This window comes from Aquarana catesbeiana, linkage group LG02 (genome assembly GCF_042186555.1).
Source record: "Aquarana catesbeiana isolate 2022-GZ linkage group LG02, ASM4218655v1, whole genome shotgun sequence".
Taxonomy (NCBI): domain Eukaryota; kingdom Metazoa; phylum Chordata; class Amphibia; order Anura; family Ranidae; genus Aquarana; species Aquarana catesbeiana.
In genome coordinates, this window is record NC_133325.1 from 799,633,371 (window position 1) to 799,651,813 (window position 18,443).

The window sequence follows — 18,443 nt, forward strand, 5'->3', positions numbered from 1 at the left end:
GGAGGAGCGCAAGGTCTCTAACATCCACCAGCTCCGTGATGTCGTCATGGAGGAGGGGAAGAGGACTCCAGTGGCAACCTGTGAAGCTCTGGTGACCTCCATGCCCAGGCATTGCTGGAAAATAATGGTGGTCACATATTGACAGTTTGGGCCCAATTTGGACATTTTCACTTAGGGGTGTACTCATTTTTGTTGCCAGTGGTTTAGACATTAATGGCTGTGTGTTGAGTTATTTTGAGGGGACAACAAATTTACACTGTTATACAAGCTGTACACTCACTACTTTACATTGTAGCAAAGTGTCATTTCTTCAGTGTTGTCACGTGAAAAGATAGAAGAAAATATTTACAAAAATGTGAAGGGTGTACTCACTTTTGTGAGTTACTGTATCTTTGGAATCCATATCGGAGAATGTACAATGTAGAGGGAAGCAGCTTCATTTTTATAAGATCGTTCCTGCCTATAAGTGAGAGAGTGAGATGCACCCATGATGCCATACGTGGCTTTGCCGTCTACCGTAGTGGTAGGAGGTTGCGGGACTGTTTTTTTTAGATTGTAGCTTCCAGATAACAAACAAAAATTCCACCCGCCAACCACTGAGACTGTAAGACATAAGATGAAGTACCTGTACTGGTGGATGAGGTTTTTGTATTATAGGGGGGGGGGAGGGGTCTCTGCGGGGGGCATCTCTGACTCTGGATTAAACCTTATCAGCGATCTCCCCCCCAACAGTCTGCACCCGTCCTGCAGAGGAATATTCCATTTCGTAATATATTTTGATTCTGTCATAAATCTTACACTGACACGGCCATTCATCATAAAATTGGAAGTCATCAGAGAAGGGAAATATATCCCAGACTTGGCATTGAGAACATTGTTCCTCTGACAACACAACCCCCAGTCATCACACCCAGCACCAGTATTTATTTTGAGCAATGGCCAAACTGGAAGAGGGAGCACCATGACGGTATGAACCGCATGTGAGGTCACTGCCCCTCCCCCCCCTCCCCACGGGTCCATCGTGTGTTACTTTCCAGAGCTATCTTAGTGGTTAGCACTTCTCCCTTTGCAGCACTGGGGTTTTTAGTTAGCATCACAGCCAGGACAGTATCTGCATGGAGTTTGTATGTTCTTCCTATGCTTGTGTGGGTTACCTCCCACTACATTGTGGTTGGTGCATTTTGCTTACTACTGGCACCAACGTACAGAGGCCAAAAAAAAAAATTTAGAATAATGAATAAAAATGTGTTTTATATTTTTAACAGTGTTGATGGCCATGTGGTGTCTGCAAGTTCCTGTCTTGGTGTCCCCGTGAAGCCCCCTCTGATCCTAGGCCCAGGCTGTACATGGGTCATCAAGATTAAATTCCGCCACTTCTTGGCATTTAGCACCGCCCAGTGGGTAGTTAAGGTTCTGACATTTAAATTACAAGGGCGGAGCTTGGTTTCTTCCTTGAGAGGTGGTGCTTAACCTAGACTTGAAAAAAAGTCATAACGTCATAACCTTATATACAGCTTCACGAGGACACAGGGCTGAAAGTATATCTAAAGGTCCGCTTTGGACAGATTGGAGAGGGATTAGGACACCTGTCAGGTCCTTATTGCCGTCTATGCACCCCCCCCCCCCCCCCCCCGTTTGGGAGAATCACCCTCACTATTTCAGCTGTTTATCACTGCGAGTGTAAGTAAAAGAAAAGCCCAAATTTTGGGTTTACACCAGAATAGAAATAGAGGAGAAATCTTCCAATGGGAGCACTAGTTCTTTTGACCCACAGTTTTGAGGGATTTCCTCTCATTTCCTGTCTTGGCTATTGGACAGAAAGTGATGGGAAATCTCCCCAATGGGGCACAGATGGCAAACAAAACCTGACAGGGGTTATAACCCTTCCTTACTCCATCCAAAATGGAAAAAACATTTTTTGCCTTTGGTCTACTTGAAGCCTAAACTAAGTACCTGAGACTTTACAAGGTCCCTGCACTTCAAAATTTCAGATGATTTTAGTCCAGGTCAGAGTCACCATGTTGCAGCTTACCAAATTATTCTCTATGTATAAGGTGTTTCCTTTTATCACAGACTTCTTCCTGGTCACCCAATGCTCCTGGTTGTCTTATGACTGTATGGTTCTTCACCTGCTGTGTCTTGTCCCTCAGGGGAGGTACCACAGAGGGTCAGAATGCTCCTGGATGACTTATGACTGTATGGTTCCTCAACCACTGTGACTTGTCCCTCAGGGGAGGTACTCAGAGGGTCATGGTGCTCCCCACTGTCCTATAACGTGGGTGGCTCCTCACCCGCTGTATCTTGTCCTTCAAGGGAGGTACTGCAGAGGGTCACTTTGCTACTGGCCTCCTTATGACTTATGTCTGACTCCTCACCCACTGTGTCTTTTCCCTCAGGGGAGGTATGACAGAGGGTCATGGTGCTCCTGGTTGTCTTATTACTTGTGTTTTTGCTGCTAACCTGCTGTGTCTTGTCCCTCAGGGGAGGTACTGCAGAGGGTCATAGTGTTCCCAGCTGCCTTATGACTTGCACCCAGCTCCTCACCTGCTGTGTCTTGTCCCTCAGGACAGGTGCTACAGGAATCATGGTGTTCCCAGCTGTCCTGTGACTTCTGCCCAGCTCCTCAGAGGGTCACTTTGCTACTGGCCTCCTTATGACTTATGTCTGACTCCTCACCCACTGTGTCTTTTCCCTCAGGGGCGGTACGACAGAGGGTCATGGTGCTCCTGGTTGTCTTATTACTTGTGTTTTTGCTCCTAACCTGCTGTGTCTTGTTCCTCAGAGGAGGTACTGCGGAGAGTCACAGTGTTCCCAGCTGCCTTATGACTTGTATCCAGCTCCTCACCTGCTGTGTCTTGTCCCTCAGGACAGGTGCTACAGGAATTATGTGTTCCCAGCTGTTCTGTGACTTCTGTCCAGCTCCTCACCCGCGGTGTCTTGTCCCTCGGGGGAGGTACTACAGAGGATCACAGTGCTCCCAGCTGTCTTATGTCTTGCATCCAGCTCCTCACCTGCTGTGTCCTATCCCTCAGGGCAGGTTCTACAGAAGGTTGTGGTGCTCACAGATATCCTATGACTTGTGTCCCTCTCCCCACCTTAGAGGGGTCACAGTGCTCCCGGCTGTCTTATGTCTTTCATCCGGCTCCTCACTTGCTGTGTCCTATCCCTCAGGGCAGGTTCTACAGAGGGTTGTGGTGCTCCCAGATATCCTATGACTTGTGTCCTGCTCCTCACCCTAGAGGGTCACAGTGGTCCCAGCTGTTTTATGAATTCTTGTGTCCGGCTCCTCACCTACTGTGTCTTGTCCCTTAGGGGAGGTACCACAGAGCATCACAAAGAAAGTGAAGTTCATTCGGGTGGAAAAGCCGGAATTCGTCACCATCATTCTGAACTGCGAAGAACACACCTGCTACGCTGTATCTGGTGATGGCACTGAGATCCTGGCAAAGCCACAGGCAGAATATCTGGTGAGGATTAGCCGGCTCAGTGTCACAGAGACACTAAATTTCATCTAATTAAAAATCTGCAAAATCCCCCAATTCTGATACACCCACCCAGTGTGTGTGCTGATTGTCACTAAAGATTTGTCTTGTATCTACAAATTTAAAAATGGAAAGTTGTGATGTCATAATGTCACTTCTATACTGTAGTGATACAATCTTGAAAATGAAATCTATACATTTTCTGTCCATGTTGATCAGGTATTTCCACCGAACTCCGGCTGTCTGTCTATAAACCGCGAAGGACGTGTCCTCTACTCGCCGCGCATGGGTCCCTCTCAGCAGACTCCCCCCAAAGCTGAGGCTCTCCCCCCAGCCAGTTACATCCTCTCTCACACAAACAACGTTCTCTGCGAGGTGATGGACCCAGAGGGGAACCTATTCCAGGTAACGCCGGCTGACTCTATCGTTTTCTGCTGCATGATTGCTTTAAAATGACGCACGTTCTGTATGATACCAATCCGTCTTCCTGGACCATATGTACCCCTGACATGTTCCAGGGTAGTTCCATTCGTTGGAGATCATTCTAAATATAATTGTTTATATAAGAAACCCAGAGAAATATATGAATCAAAATAAATATGGCAACTCATGACGCTGATCCAGGGCAAACTGGCTGGAGAGACACTGCTCTGGGCAATAGAGAAACAAAGGAAGTGCTACAACCCCAAAATCACATAAGAACAGGCAGGATGAGATCAATATATCTTTTCCCGGAATCTCGTAGTACTGAACGCCCAAAATCCAAAAGTAGAGAGTAACAATTCGGCACCAGGACATCTGGGCATTCAAAATTGATATCTTTATTTATTCCATCAAACCATAACAAAAGGAATCAGTTGTTTAAAATTGATGCATTTCAGCCTCCAGCCATCCCTGGTACTCAGCAAAGCCAGGTCCCTAACCATCAGCACAGCTTGGTCAAGACCACACCCCCAGCCTGCTGATTGGACAGTGAAGGAGCAGCAGCTCATAAGCGAGTTTCCCGACTGGCCACCAGGAATTATTTGTCAATGCCATGGTTTACCAGAGTTTAGCTACGATTCCTGTATGAATGCTGCTCACAAAACCTCCCGAGACTCTGTGTAAAATTATCAGTAGCAAACCAATTTTCAGCTTGCATGCCCAGCCACCGATGCACGCTCCCTACGACCAGGTGACCGACTGTGGAAAAGTCCGGCTGTAGTTCGAGGTTGCGGCTAGACATGTGCACTGCCGAAAAATACATTTGTTTGCGTTTCATTGTTTTTTGTTTTTTTTTTAGTTTTTCGGGTCATTCGCTACGATCGCAATTCGTAAATTCGAAAATTCATAAATTTGTAAATTTGAAAAAAATTGTAAATTTGAAAAAAATTGTAAATTTGAAAAAAAACGTAAATTCGAAAAAATTCATAAATTCGTAATTTTTTTAAAAATTGTAAATTTGAAAAAATTCGTATATTTGAAAAAATTCCTACATTCGAAAAAATTCAGAAATGTGAAAAAAATAGTAAATTTGAAAAAATTTGAAAACCCCAAAATTCCAAAATCTAAAATAATAACTAACTAATAATAAGTTGACTATTACTAACTATTGAATTATAGTTATTGGAATTTCCTTTCAAATTTGGCTGTTAGTGAACGTTACGAATTTATCCGAAGTTACAAATTATCCGAAATAACAAATGCCACATCTAAACAAATGGAATGGAACAAATGTAATCATAATAAATAACAATAATAAAAACATTTTATTATTATTATCTATTATTAATCCATTCCGTTCCATTCGTTTGTCGGCATTGGTTATTTTGGATAATTCGTAACTTTAGATAAATTCGTATTCTTTACGTTCACTAACAGCCAAATTTGAAAGGAAATTCCAATACTAGAAATTCCAATAATAATATAATGTAATAGTTAGTAATAGTTAAATTATTATTAGTTATCATTTCAGATTTTCTGATTTTTGAATTTACGAATTTTTGAATTTACGAATATTCAGAAAAGTTCGTTAAACGGCTTTTCGTTAATTCTGATATCTCCAAATTAACGAATTTGTCGAAATTCGTTAAAAAACAAATTCGTAACGAAACGAATTGCACATGTCTAGTTGCGGCTATGATGCTGCTACATAATCCTGGGAGTGGGGCGGGTATCTTGCTTGTGACCGCCCTTTTCCCCACCTATAGTTGTAGGTTGACTGGATATTCTAATTGGCCATCAACAGTCGAAAGTGCAGCTAAGGGACATTGACCGGGAAAGATGACTTCCCTGACACCGCTCACAGAACCACCCATTGGCGGCATTAGACTCTCGGCGCATTATGGGAGAGACGGCAGACACTCCCATTAGACCCGAGCTAAGGAACATTTTTTAACGAGGGGAAAAAGCATCCACGAGGCTCTGGGACTTTGATGTGAGTTTATACAAAGAAGTGAGAGAGCAAAAAACTGGTTTACTAGCTCATGTTACCCCCTCCAATGGGGACCCCAGCAGGTTACCAGAAAAAAAAACATGCATAAAAGGAAGGAGTGCCAGACTAATAGATAAGAGAGTCCAAATTCATTTCTTTAGTATTGTAATAAAAAAAGCCAATGCATTTCAGGGGTCTGATGAAGGGGGAGTTCCTTTGACTCCTGAAACGCGTTGTTTTTTTTTAGTACAATACCAATATATAGATATGTTTTTTTTTATCCCTTGTTTTGGAACTCCTCCTTTAATGCATTTTCAAGGAAGATTTTTTTCATTAGTGCTTTTGAGGTTTTTTTTTTTTTTTTTTTTTTTTTTTTTTTTTTTAATGTTATGTCAATTTTTATAGGAGGGGTAAAGGGTGCAGTCTTGGAAAAGCATGGGGAGAGGGGAGGAAAGAGAGATTTATTATGGTGATACTGCACCAGCAATAAAAGTACCTATGTCAGTGTGTTGTAGGTAAGGGGCAGATCATTTCATGAAATGAATCATTACTGCAGGTGATGGTGGATGGCAGTACATCAGTGGTTATTGCTGGAGGGGAAGCCGGAGAGGAGGAGGAGAAGACTGATAGCCCACCAGCTACTTTACCGCAGATTCAACCGGAGATGTACGACTTACATGCACCCAGGTATGGTGAAACGTTCTGCACTTCTATCCGTTGTAACAACATCATTTTATTTTGACCCTACCGATCACTAATGTTATATCACCTCTCCTTACAGGTTCTTCATTATCAACGCAGATGGCTCAGGCAGTGAACTTCTTCGGAATCGGGAAGTGGAGAATTATCTGGCCTCCTGTTATTGTGACCTGGCCACAGCTGTCCTGCAAGAGCCCACCCAGGAGGTGCCAGGTGGGTGGAGCTATACCAAATACCACCTCTTGATATCAAGAGTACTGGGGGGAAAGGTGTTTGTATACTCATCTGTCTACTCTGCCCATAAAATTATCAAATATCATCTTGCTAATTGTGACTTTGCAATGGCTGTCCTGTGAGGGCCAGCCCAGGAGGTGCCAGGTGGGTGGGGCTATACCAAATACCACCTCTGATATACACAGTACTGGGGGGGAAAGGTGTTTGTATACTCATCCGTCTACTCTGCCCATAAATTTATCAAATATCATCTTGATAAATTGTGACCTGGCACCGACTGTCCTGTGAGAGCCAGCCCAGGAGGTGCCAGGTGGGTGAGGCTATACCAAATCCTACATCTGATATCTAGAGTACTCGTGGGAGGGAGGTGTTTGTATAGTCATCTGTCTACTCTGCCCATAAATTTATCAAATATCATCTTGATAATTGTGACCTGGCACCGACTGTCCTGCGCAAGCCCACCCAGGAGGTCCCGGGTGGGAGGGGCTATACCAAATACCACCTCTGATATATAGAGTACTAGTGGGGAAGGTATTTGTATACTCATCCATCTACTCTGTCCATAACATTTGAAATATAATTTTGATAAATTGTGACCTGGCAACCTCTGTCCTGCTAGAGCCAGCCCAGGAGGTGCCAGGTGGGTGAGGCTATACCAAATACTACGTCTGATATCTAGAGTACTCGTGGGGGGTGGGGTTGTATCATCTTGATAATTGTGACTTGGCACTTGCTGTCCTGTGCAAACCCACCCAAGAGGTGCCAGGTGGGTGGGGCTATACCAAATACCACCTCTGATGCAGTGAGGGAAAAAAGTTTTTGATCCCCTGCTGATTTTGTACGTTTGGACACTGACAAAGAAATGATCAGTCTATAATTTTAATGGTCAGTTTATTTTACCAGTGAGAGACAGAATAACAACAAAAATATCCAAAAAACGCATTTCAAAAAAGTTATAAATTGATTTACATTTTAATGAGTGAAATAAGTATTTGACCCCTTCGCAAAACATGACTTAGTACTTGGTGGCAAAACCCTTGTTGGAAATCACAGAGTTCAGACGTTTCATGTAGTTGGCCACCAGGTTTGCACACATCTCAGGAGGGATTTTGTCCCATTCCTCTTTGCAGATCGGCTCCAAGTCATTAAGGTTTCCAGGCTGACGTTTGGTAACTCGAACCTTCAGCTCCCTCCACATATTTTCTATGGGATTAAGGTCTGAAGCCTGGCTAGGCCACTCCAGGATCTTAATAGGCTTCTTCTTGAGCCCCTCCTTTGTTGCCTTGGTTGTGTGTTTTGGGTCATTGCCATGCTGGAATACCCATCCACAACCCATTTTCAATGCCCTGGCTGAGGGAAGGAGGTTCTCACCCAAGATTTGACAGTACATGGCGGCTTCCATCGTCCCTTTGATGCGGTGAAGTTGTCCTGTCCCCTTAGCAGAAAAATCCCCACAAAGCATAATGTTTCCACCTCCATGTTTGACAGTGGTGATGGTTTTCTTGCGGTCATAGGCAGCATTTCTCCTCCTCCAAATACGGAGGGTTGAGTTGATGCCAAAGAGATCAGTTTTGGTCTCATCTGACCACAACACTTTAACCCAGTTCTCCTCGGAATCATTCAGATGTTCATTAGCAAACTTCAGATGATCCTGTACATGTGCTTTCTTGAGCAGGAGGACCTTGTGGGCACTGCAGGATTTCAGTCCTTCATGGCGTAGAGTGTTACCAATTGTTTTCTTGGTGACTATGGTCCCAGCTGAGATCATTGACAAGATTCTCCCGTGTAGTTCTGGGCTGATTCCTCACCGTTCTCATCATCATTGAAACTCCACGAGGTGAGATCTTGCATGGAGCCCCAGACCAAGGGAGATTGACCGTTATTTTGTGCTTCTTCAATTTGTGAATAATCCCACCAACTGTCACCCTCTCACCAAGCTGCTTGGCGATGGTCTTGTAGTCCATTCCTGGGAGCCAGAAATTTTGCTGATTGATAGGGGATCGAATACTTATTTCACTCATCAAAATACTAATCAATTTATAACTTTTTTTGAAATGTGTTTTTCTAAATATTTTTGTTGTTATTCTGTCTCTCACTGTTAAAATGAACTGACCATTAAAATTATAGACTTATCATTTTTTTGTCAGTGGGCAAACGTACAAAATCATCCGGGGTTCAAATACTTGTTTCCCCTCACTGTATATAGAGTACTGGTGGGAAAGGTTATTATATACTCACCTGTCTACTCTGCCCAAAAATTTAGCAAATACCATCTTGATAATTGTGACCTGGCAATGGCTGTCTTGCAAGAGCCCACCCAGGAGGTGCCAGGTAGGCAGGGCTGGACCAAATACCACCTCTAATATGCATGTTATAGGGGAAGGTTAAGCAGGCAGATTGATTACAAGTATGGTTGTTTTTAAGATCTTCCCATAGCTGACAGTTTGGAGAGTTTTGGTGACAGCTAACACGCAGAATGTTTATATCTCTGGGGTATTATGTCTGTGAAGGCTCTCATTTATCCAGGTCATGGTATATACATAATAGGAGTTGGTCACATTCTGGACTTGTTCTGTAATGTTGAAGATATGTTATAGCTTCTCCAAGCCACTTCTTCAGTTGTTATGAGTGTCAGAAACATACCCTCATATGGGGTAGTATGTACTCGGTCATTCAATGTATGAGAGTGTAGGAAATATTCTGTATACTCAGCACCATTTCATTGTCTGGGTCATGTAACAACACCTTTCATGGTTCTCAGGTGTCCAGACCATCACAGTCCTGCAGCCGTTCTCACACACTTCCCCGTGGTTGATGAAGAAAGAGTTAAAGAACATTGTACCCCCAAACCTCCTCTCCAGAAAGTGGGACACCTTCCCCTCCTCTGAGGTATGTGTAGCTGGACAGAAGAGAATTATTATTCGGGGATCATTACTGTCCATGGACCCCACTCATTGAATGCTGTCTTTTCTCAGCGGAAGACTCCCGGGCCTCCACTAGGGATTGGCATATGGAAAGGCCTTCGTATCGGTGACAGAGAGGTGACAAGAGTTCAGCCACCAATACTCAAGTGCCCTGATGTCCTGAGGATCCGTCAGCTCCGTCAGTATGAACCCATCAACGTGGAGGTGCGGGAAAAACTGGAGCTGTCACTGAAGGTAACCAATGTCATCCCCGAACATTCTGGTCTTACAGAAGGCTGTGTCCCTGTCTCCCAGTTGCATTCTTGCATTGCCACCCTGTTACATGGGCCTTCAGTGGAGACTACAAGAGGCTGTGCTAACACACATTGTGCAGGCATGGGCCACTGTTGTTACCATTAGGAAGCCAGGTTGAAGCAACTTTATGCAACAGACATTGGAGACATTGAAGGCTCATATGAAGCCATGTTAGAAGCTGGGTGGGAACTGTCCACCATACAGCCTCTGCCAGCCACACTCAGAGGACAACACTTACACAGTATTGACAATGTTTTGTTCTCTTTGGTCCCCAGCGGTACATCGATAAAGTTCTGAAGAAGGAAGAAGACTTACAGGAACTAAATATAAAGGAGCCCAGGACAGAAGAGGAAAAGGGCAAAGCTGCTGATCTACTCATGTTGGTCTTGGTAAGGGGTGGAGAAATATGATGGGCACTTGGGTAGAGAAGGGGTGTATGAAGGGTAGGATGGTGCAGGAGAAGCAAACTGAGAAGAAGGTAGTAGGTGGAGGCCACAGTTGCCTTGAGCTGGTCCTGGTACCAGGCAGGCATTAGGTGAGAGTGGGGGGGGGGTATAGTCACGGGGTAGAGAAGGGATATATGAAGTTAGCAATGGTGAAGGAGAGGCAAACTGAGAAACAGGCAGTAAGAGGAGGTCATAGTTACCTTATACCGGGCTGGGATGGGTTAAAGGGTGGGGAATTGGGTGAAGATGAGGGTAGCTGAGAAAGAGTCAATGAGAAGAGCTGCCTTGTGTGTGTCCTTGTACCAGGCTGGGATGGGTTATGGGTTGTGGAGAGGTGATGGGAAGTGGGGTGAAGATAAAGTGGTGCATGAAAGGCAAGCTGAGAAAGAGTCCATGAGAAGAGATCACAGTTGCCTTGTGTGTGTCCTTGTACCAGGCTGGGATGGGTTATGGGTTGGGGAGAGGTGACGGGGAGTGGGGGTGAAGATGAAGTGTATGAAATGGTGCAGGAAAGGCAAGTTGAGAAAGAGTCAACGAGAAGAGTTCACAGTTATCCTGCGCTGGTCCTGGTACTAGTCTGGGATTGGACGAGGGATGGAAAGGTGATGGGCACTAGGGTGAAGAAGGGGTGCATAAAAGTAGTAGTGGTGCAGCAGAGGCAAACTGAGAAGGAGGTAGTGAGAAGTGGTTTACTGTTACCTTGTGCTGGTCCTAGGCTGGGATTGGGTACGGAGTGCCACTCACTGGTGGTAAAGAATGGGCATATGAAAGAAGAAGTGGTGGTGATTATATGATGACCAAAATACTTGAAGTACATAGCTTGTGGTTGACTTGTATCAGGTCCATATCTAAGAAGAAACATACAAGGACTGAAACATTCATGACTCCCGTGATGCTGAGAAGATCTCTAACGTTGATTGTTCATGAATTGTTCTAAACACTGTTTGTATCAAAGATAATGGAAAAAAATATACAAATTTACCTTTTGAATTTGCCACAAATGTTGAGGTTTGGCCAGAAGAGGGACACAGGGGTTGAAATGCGGCTAATCTCCTCTAGATGACCTTTAATGTTATTCCTTATCATCTGACAGTCACTGCCCGAGTCCCGGGAACCCCCACCAACTCCCAGCCTGGAGCTCATTCATGGTAAGAATATTTGATTTGCTCTTGCTGTATAATGGTTTTGATTCTTTGTTGTTAGAGGAGAGCTCTAGGTAAAGTTCTGACTGAGGGGGGGGGGGGGGGGGGGGGCTCTGAGTCTGGACCCCTGATGGGATTTAGAAAGGATCAAGGAACTCTTGAGATCTCCCTTGCCTTGAGAGTTTGCCTCCATGATCCGTGTTCTGAAAGGTGTTGGGTCATTCACTCATCAGTTCATTGCCCCATCCTAGTGCTCATACTCTAACTTTATATTAAAGATTAATGGTTGCAAGGCTGCCATGTTACTGCTTGGAGGGGGAGCAGGATTAGCTGTGGTGCTGAGTCACTCCTGGAGGAGGAGCTGCTAAATCCATTACTGGAAAAGGGAGTGGGGGGGAGCAGGGGAAGTCAATGCTGGGAGAGGGTGCATGATGAGCTGAGCTGCTGAGTTAATATTGGAATCAGGAGTGGGAGGGGCAGGGGAAGCTAAGCTGCCGAATCACAGCTTGGAAGGGGTAACAGGGGGAGCTGAGCTATTGGGTCACTGTTCGGAGGGGGAGAAGAAGGAGCTATGTATCAGGGTCAATGCTGGGACAGGGTGCAGGGTGAGCTGAGCTGCTGAATCACTACTGGAAGGAGCGGGAGGAGCAGGGAAAGCTGGGCTGTTGAGTCACTGCTTGGAAGGGGTAGAAAGGGAGCTAAGCTATTGGGCCACTGATGGGAGGAGGGAGCAGGAGGAGCTGTGCATCAGAATCAATGCCGGGAGAGAGTAAAGGGTGAGCTGAGCTGCTGAGTCACTACTGGAATGAGGAGCGGGAGGAGCAGGGAAAGCTGGGCTGTTGAGTCACTGCTTGGAAGGGGTAGAAAGGGAGCTAAGCTATTGGACCACTGATGGGAGGAGGGAGCAGGAGGAGCTGTGCATCAGAATCAATGCTGGGAGAGAGTACAGGGTGAGCTGAGCTGCTGAGTCACTACTGGAATGAGGAGCGTGAGGGGCAGGGGAAGCTTAGCTGCTGAGTCACTGCTGGGAAGGGGTATCAGGGGGAGCTGAGCTATTGGCTACTACTGGGAGCAGGAGGAGCTGAGCTGCTGAGTCAATATTGGAATCACGAGTGGGAGGAGCAGGGGAAGCTGAGCTGATGTGTCACAACTTAAAAGGGGTAACAGGGGGAGCTGAGCTATTGGGTCACTGTTCGGAAGGGGGAGCAGAAGGAGCTGTGCATCAGGGTTAATGCTGGGACAGGGTGCAGGGTGAGCTGAGCTGCTGAGTCACTACTGGAATGAGGAGCGGGAGGAGCAGGGAAGCTGGACTGTTGAGTCACTGCTTGGAAGAGGAGCTAAGCTATTGGGTCACTGCTGGGGGGGGGGCAGGAGAAGCTGTGCATCGGAATCAATGACGGGAGAGAGTCCAGGGTAAGCTGAGCTGTTGAGTCATTACTGGAATGAAGAGTGGGAGGAGCAGGGGAAGCTGAGCTGATGAGTCACTGCTGGGAAGGGGTATCAGGGGGAGCTGAGCTATTGGTTACTACTGGGAGCAGGAGGAGCTGAGCTGCTGAGTCAATGCTATGAGGGGTAAAGCTAGAACTGCTGAGTCAGTGCTGGGAGGGGAGAGCAGGGGAAGCTCAGCTGCTAAGAGACCCAACCTGAGTAACTTATTAACTTCTGTGCTTCTGCTGTCGATTTTGAGGATGAATTACTGCACAGTGTCTGAAACTACAGGGGTTAGTGAGTGCTTGTTCTAAAGCTCATTTAATTTTATATGAAGGATATTCATTCAAGAATATACATTATGTTGAAGCTTTTCTTGTTTCTAGGAGATATCACCAGTCTGTATGAGAACGCAGTGTCTCCTTCACCACCCCCACCCCCGCCGATGGCCAAACCACAGCGGAGCGTGCAGGACTGGGATGAACTCAGGTAACAGTCATGGAGTCTCATCTTTACTGTAATTATTAGAGCCCATTTCAGTGATACTTTTTAGTTCACATTGTCTTTTTATTGGAGTTTTCTCAAGTATAGAAAATAAATGGTTGTTACGTAGAACAGTAGGTCAGAAAGTACAAAATGACACCGGCACATAGAATATCTGCAGGAGGAAGCATTTCCTTACTCTCCTCTCCCCCAGTGATCAGCCTGTACATTGTAACTTTGTAGCAAGAGTCTGCGCAGCAGGAGGCTGATCTGTGTCAAATATTCCTAAACACAAGAAAAACTGCACAGGGATGGGAATTTACATGACTGAACTGGCATTTCAGTCCAGGAAGTAGATGGTGACCTTGGATGATGCCTGGACAAAGATGGCATCGTAATTCTGGGGAGAAAAGTCTATGAAGGCATTGTCAGGGGAAGTACAGTCATCTCTGTGGGAGGTGATCAATACCGGAAAGGGTTACACCAACACATTGCTTAGTATGAAAAATGATTACTGATGACAGGTCAGTGTTTAGCTCTCTGAAGATCTTCTTCAGGTCCAGTAACTTCAGTGCTACTGTAGCGTTCTCAGCATTAACCGTGTATACCTGTTCAGTGGTCAGATTAGGAGAGGGGTGCGGTGTTCTATCGAATAGTGCCCATTATGGAAAAGTGCCTGCGCATGCGGAAGGGCACTCCAGCTGATTTCCCGATCAGCTGGCGTGACGTCACCGTAGCGCATGCGCACATCGTAGGAGGCATTTTTCAACAGGAGATACCATTTGACGGGCACAATTAAAAGCTATGCATACAGAGGGGACGGGGAGGGAACACCGTAGTTGTCAGCTTGTGTCTCGCTGTTGTGTGGCGGGTTTACAGTGAGCTCAAGGTCGGGTTTTGTCTTTGTTGCGGGGCGGGTTTGGTGTGTTGAACGGCGGGTTTTGCCTGTGTGTAAAGGGCGGGGTTGCAACACAGCCATGACCCGCAACGCAACGGTGAGGCTCAATCTGACAACTACGGTCTCCCTCCGCTCTTTGCGTAGCTTTCAACTGTGCCCATCAAATGGTATCTCCCATCGAAAAAAATGCCTCCTACGATGTGCGCATGCGCCATGGTGACGTCACACCAGCTGATCGGGAAATCAGCTGGAGTGCCCTTCCGCACTGCGCATGCGTGGGCACTTTTTGATGGCGGGGACTATTCGATAAAACACCGCCACCAAATTTGAAAAGACCAAAGTGCCCCTCCCCCAATTAAATGTGAACTAATTCAGCAGTATAAGTTGCCATTTTTCTACCTCTCTCCTGCTAAAGCGCCCAAGGCAGCCACCTCTTCTACCTATCCCTCGGCCCGGCCCTGAGGACACCTTTATCGATCCTCTTGTTGTGTCTGTACACAATGATAGAGATCCTTAGACATTCCTCGGCTAATTATAGCGTCCCCAACACCACAATTATGAAATCTGTGCCTGCAACTCTGCACATCTGTGTCCCATAATCCCTCTCTTCACACATGGTCACCATCTGAGCCAACTTGGAAGAAGTCCCTGTGTGAGTCTGCCAGACACTGTCATATACGTTGTGTATAGATGACACCTGGGGGGGGGAGCGTTATTAGGGCATGAAAACAATACATCAGAATAGAGCTTGTTTCCGCTGTGTTGTATTAGGCTAAGTAAAATCCATTATTGGCTGTGGATGGTGCATATATTTTCTATACTGTACAGACCATCCTGGATTTGAGCAGACACACAAATCTGATGAATAGGCTCAGACTGAATGTCCAGCAGTCTAGTTAAGCTTTATTGATTAGGCAGGTGTGCATAGCAGAGATCTGAGCTGCAGTACTTGGTATTGACCAGCAAATGGCCAAAGGCTTAAAGGGGTTCTAAACCCTCATGTTTTTTCACCTTAATGTATCCTATGCATTAAGGTGAAAAAACTTCTGGCAGTGATCGCCCCCCCCCCCCCCCCCCCCCCCCGTTTTACTCACCTGAGTCCTGTAATTCCCACGCTCTTCCCCTCTGCCCGTTGTCTTGGCTCTTGATTGGATAGATTGATAGCAGCGCAGCCATTGGCCCCCGCTGCTGCCAATCAAATCCAATGATGCGGGTGCTGAGGGAGGCGGGGCCGAGTCCGGCATTCTGCATCTATAAATGCAAATGCTGGACTCGGGAGCGAGCCCGCAAGGTAACCCCCCCGGGAGAGCGCTTCTCCTAGGGGGTTATGCGATGCGGGGAGGAGCTACCAGCACCGCTGGGGGGGACCCCAGAAGAGGAGGATCGGGGCCACTCTGCAAAACTCTGCACAGTGGACGTCAGTATGATATGTTTTGTTATTAAAAAGAAAACATTGAAGCCTTACAATCACTTTAAGAACGAACATTACACTTTCACATTTAAACCATGGATTTGGTCCCCTGTCCTTTCTTTGCTAGAATTTTTTGTCATTCTGGAGAATTTACTAAGCTTCTGGTGCAGGAAACTGTCAGAAGTGGTGTGCGCTACATTAACAGAGCAGATAGTAATGTTTTAGGTCAGAGCCAGATTTAAACCTTGGGGGGCCCGGGGGCACTTCAGGTTCCGGGGCCCCTTATACACAGAGTTGGTTTACAGTCTCACTGAGAGTCAGACATTTTTAAAATGCATGACACTAGACGTGCACTGCTGAAAAATTTGTTCGTTTTCGTTTCATTTGTTTTTTGTTTTTTTCGTACATTCGAAAATTCGGAAAATCGAACATTCTGGAATTCGAAAATTTGAAAATTCAGAAATTCGGAAATCTGAAAATTCAAAAATCTCAAAATTCGAAAATCCGAAAATAAGAATGGAAAATCCGAAAATTCAAAATAATAACTATTAAATTATAGGTATTGCAATTTCCTTTCAAATTTGGCTGTTAGTGAACGTAATGAAAACGAATTTATCTGAAGTTAGGAATTATCCGAAATAACAAATGCCACATCTAAACAAATGAAACAGAACAAATTAATAATAAATAATAATAAAAAGTAATTTTTTACGTTCCATTCGTTTAGATACGGCAATTCGTTATTTCATATAAGACGTTCAATAACAGCCAAATTTGAAAGGAAATTCCAGTACCTATAATTTAATAGTTTAGTAATAGCTAAGATATTAGTTAGTTATTATTTCAGATTTTCACATTTTTGGATTTTTGTTGTTTTGAATTTTCCAGTTTTCCTGTTAGAGTTTTCAGATTTTCATTCTTATTTTTGGAATTTCGAATTTTAGAATTTAGTATTTTTCGAATTTCCGAAATTTCTGAATTTTTGGATTTTCAAATTTTCTAATTTCCGAAATTTTAAATTTTCGAATTTTTGAATTTTCGAATAGTCAAATTTTTGAAAATTTGAAAAAATTCGCTAAACGGGTTTTCATTAATTTGGATATTTCCGACTTAACAAATTTGTTGAAATTCATTAAAAAGACGAATTCGGAACGAAACAAATTGCACATGTCTACATATGACACTACGTCATTCTGAGGTCACATAGGTCCACACACACAGGCAGTCTTAGCGCTCTATGTGTGGTTTGCTTGAATTCCATTTTTGAAAAACGACATAATATACCAGTCCGGAGTTTTACAGATGATGGCCGGCAAAATATTACTTCCCAAGATACATTTAATAAAAGTACGTTTTCTATTATATATCTTACATTTTTTATTTAATATATCATTTTTTTTTTTTTATAATGTATATTAACCCTTTTGCCCCTTAAAAATCCGCCCCCCGGCCACCACCTGCACCAGTTTCTATTTCAGAGTGAAATAGAAATTAGCACAGGTCTGCAACTGAATAACAGAGGGAATATGGCAGTTTTTCTATATAGAAAACTGACGCAGATCTCCGGCATTTAGAGGAGGGAACTGCTGCCAATCTTTCTGATCACAGCAGTCCCCATAGCAGTGACATTATACATCACTAATGGGTCCTTCAACCCCTCTAGTCATGCATAATAAGTGTTTAAAAAAATGTTAACCTGTTTTGACCCCTAACCACCCCCTAGAAATTTTTGCTAAAAATTTAGATTTTTCATACGTATCAATATACAGTATATATCATGCCTCTGAGAGTATTTGTAACTGCCAGCCTTGCAGTGCTTCATGGAAATGTAGTTCCACAACAGCTGGAGGGCCCCAGGTTGCCTACCCCTGCTTTTAAATGGTCTCAGCCTTGTTCAGTAGGTGACACAATCATGGGGAAGACTGCTGATTGTTGTCCAGAAGACAGTCATTGACACCCTCCACAAGGAGGGTAAGTGACAAAAGGTCATTGCTAAAGAAACTGGCTGTTCACAGAGTACTGTATCCAAGCATATTAATGGAAAGTTCAGTGGAAGGAAAAAGTGTGGTAGAAAAAGGTGCACAAGCAACAGGGATAACCGCCGCCTTGAGAAGATTGTGAAGCAAAGGCCATTCAGGAATTTGAGGGATATCCAGGACATGGGCTACAACTTGACACATTCCTTGTGTCAAGCCACTCCTGAACCAGAGACAACGTCAGAAGTGTCTTACATGGGATAAGGAGAAAAAGGACTGGACTGTTGTTCAGTGGTCCAAAGTCCTCTTTTCGGCTGAAAGTAAATTTTGCATTTCATTCGGAAGGCAAAGTCTCAGGTCTGGAGGAAGAGCGGAGAGGCAGATAATCCATGTTGCATGAGGTCCAGTGTGAAGTTTCCACAGTCAGTGATGATTTGGGGAGTCATGTCATCTGCTGGTGTTGGTCCACTGTGTTTTATCAAGTCCAAAGTCAGCGCAGCCCCCTAGCAGGAAATTCTAGAGCACTTCATGCTTCCCTCTGCTGACCATCTTTATGGAGATGCTGATTTCATTTTCCAGCAGGACTTTGCACCGGCCCACACTGCCAATACCT

The 18,443-nt window shown here is 44.8% G+C and overlaps 1 protein-coding gene across 1 annotated transcript in view; it reads left to right on the forward strand.

Annotated features, from left to right (window-relative positions):
* SPAG17 (sperm associated antigen 17) overlaps window positions 1-18,443 on the forward strand; it is a gene marked incomplete in the record, with an annotated part of 227,908 nt that overhangs the window by 189,700 nt on the left and 19,765 nt on the right. The window contains 9 exon segments of the mRNA XM_073614557.1: window positions 3,313-3,467; window positions 3,702-3,887; window positions 6,452-6,582; window positions 6,677-6,807; window positions 9,590-9,717; window positions 9,804-9,986; window positions 10,322-10,435; window positions 11,586-11,640; window positions 13,449-13,551. Coding sequence (XP_073470658.1) covers window positions 3,313-3,467; window positions 3,702-3,887; window positions 6,452-6,582; window positions 6,677-6,807; window positions 9,590-9,717; window positions 9,804-9,986; window positions 10,322-10,435; window positions 11,586-11,640; window positions 13,449-13,551 — 1,186 coding nt within the window.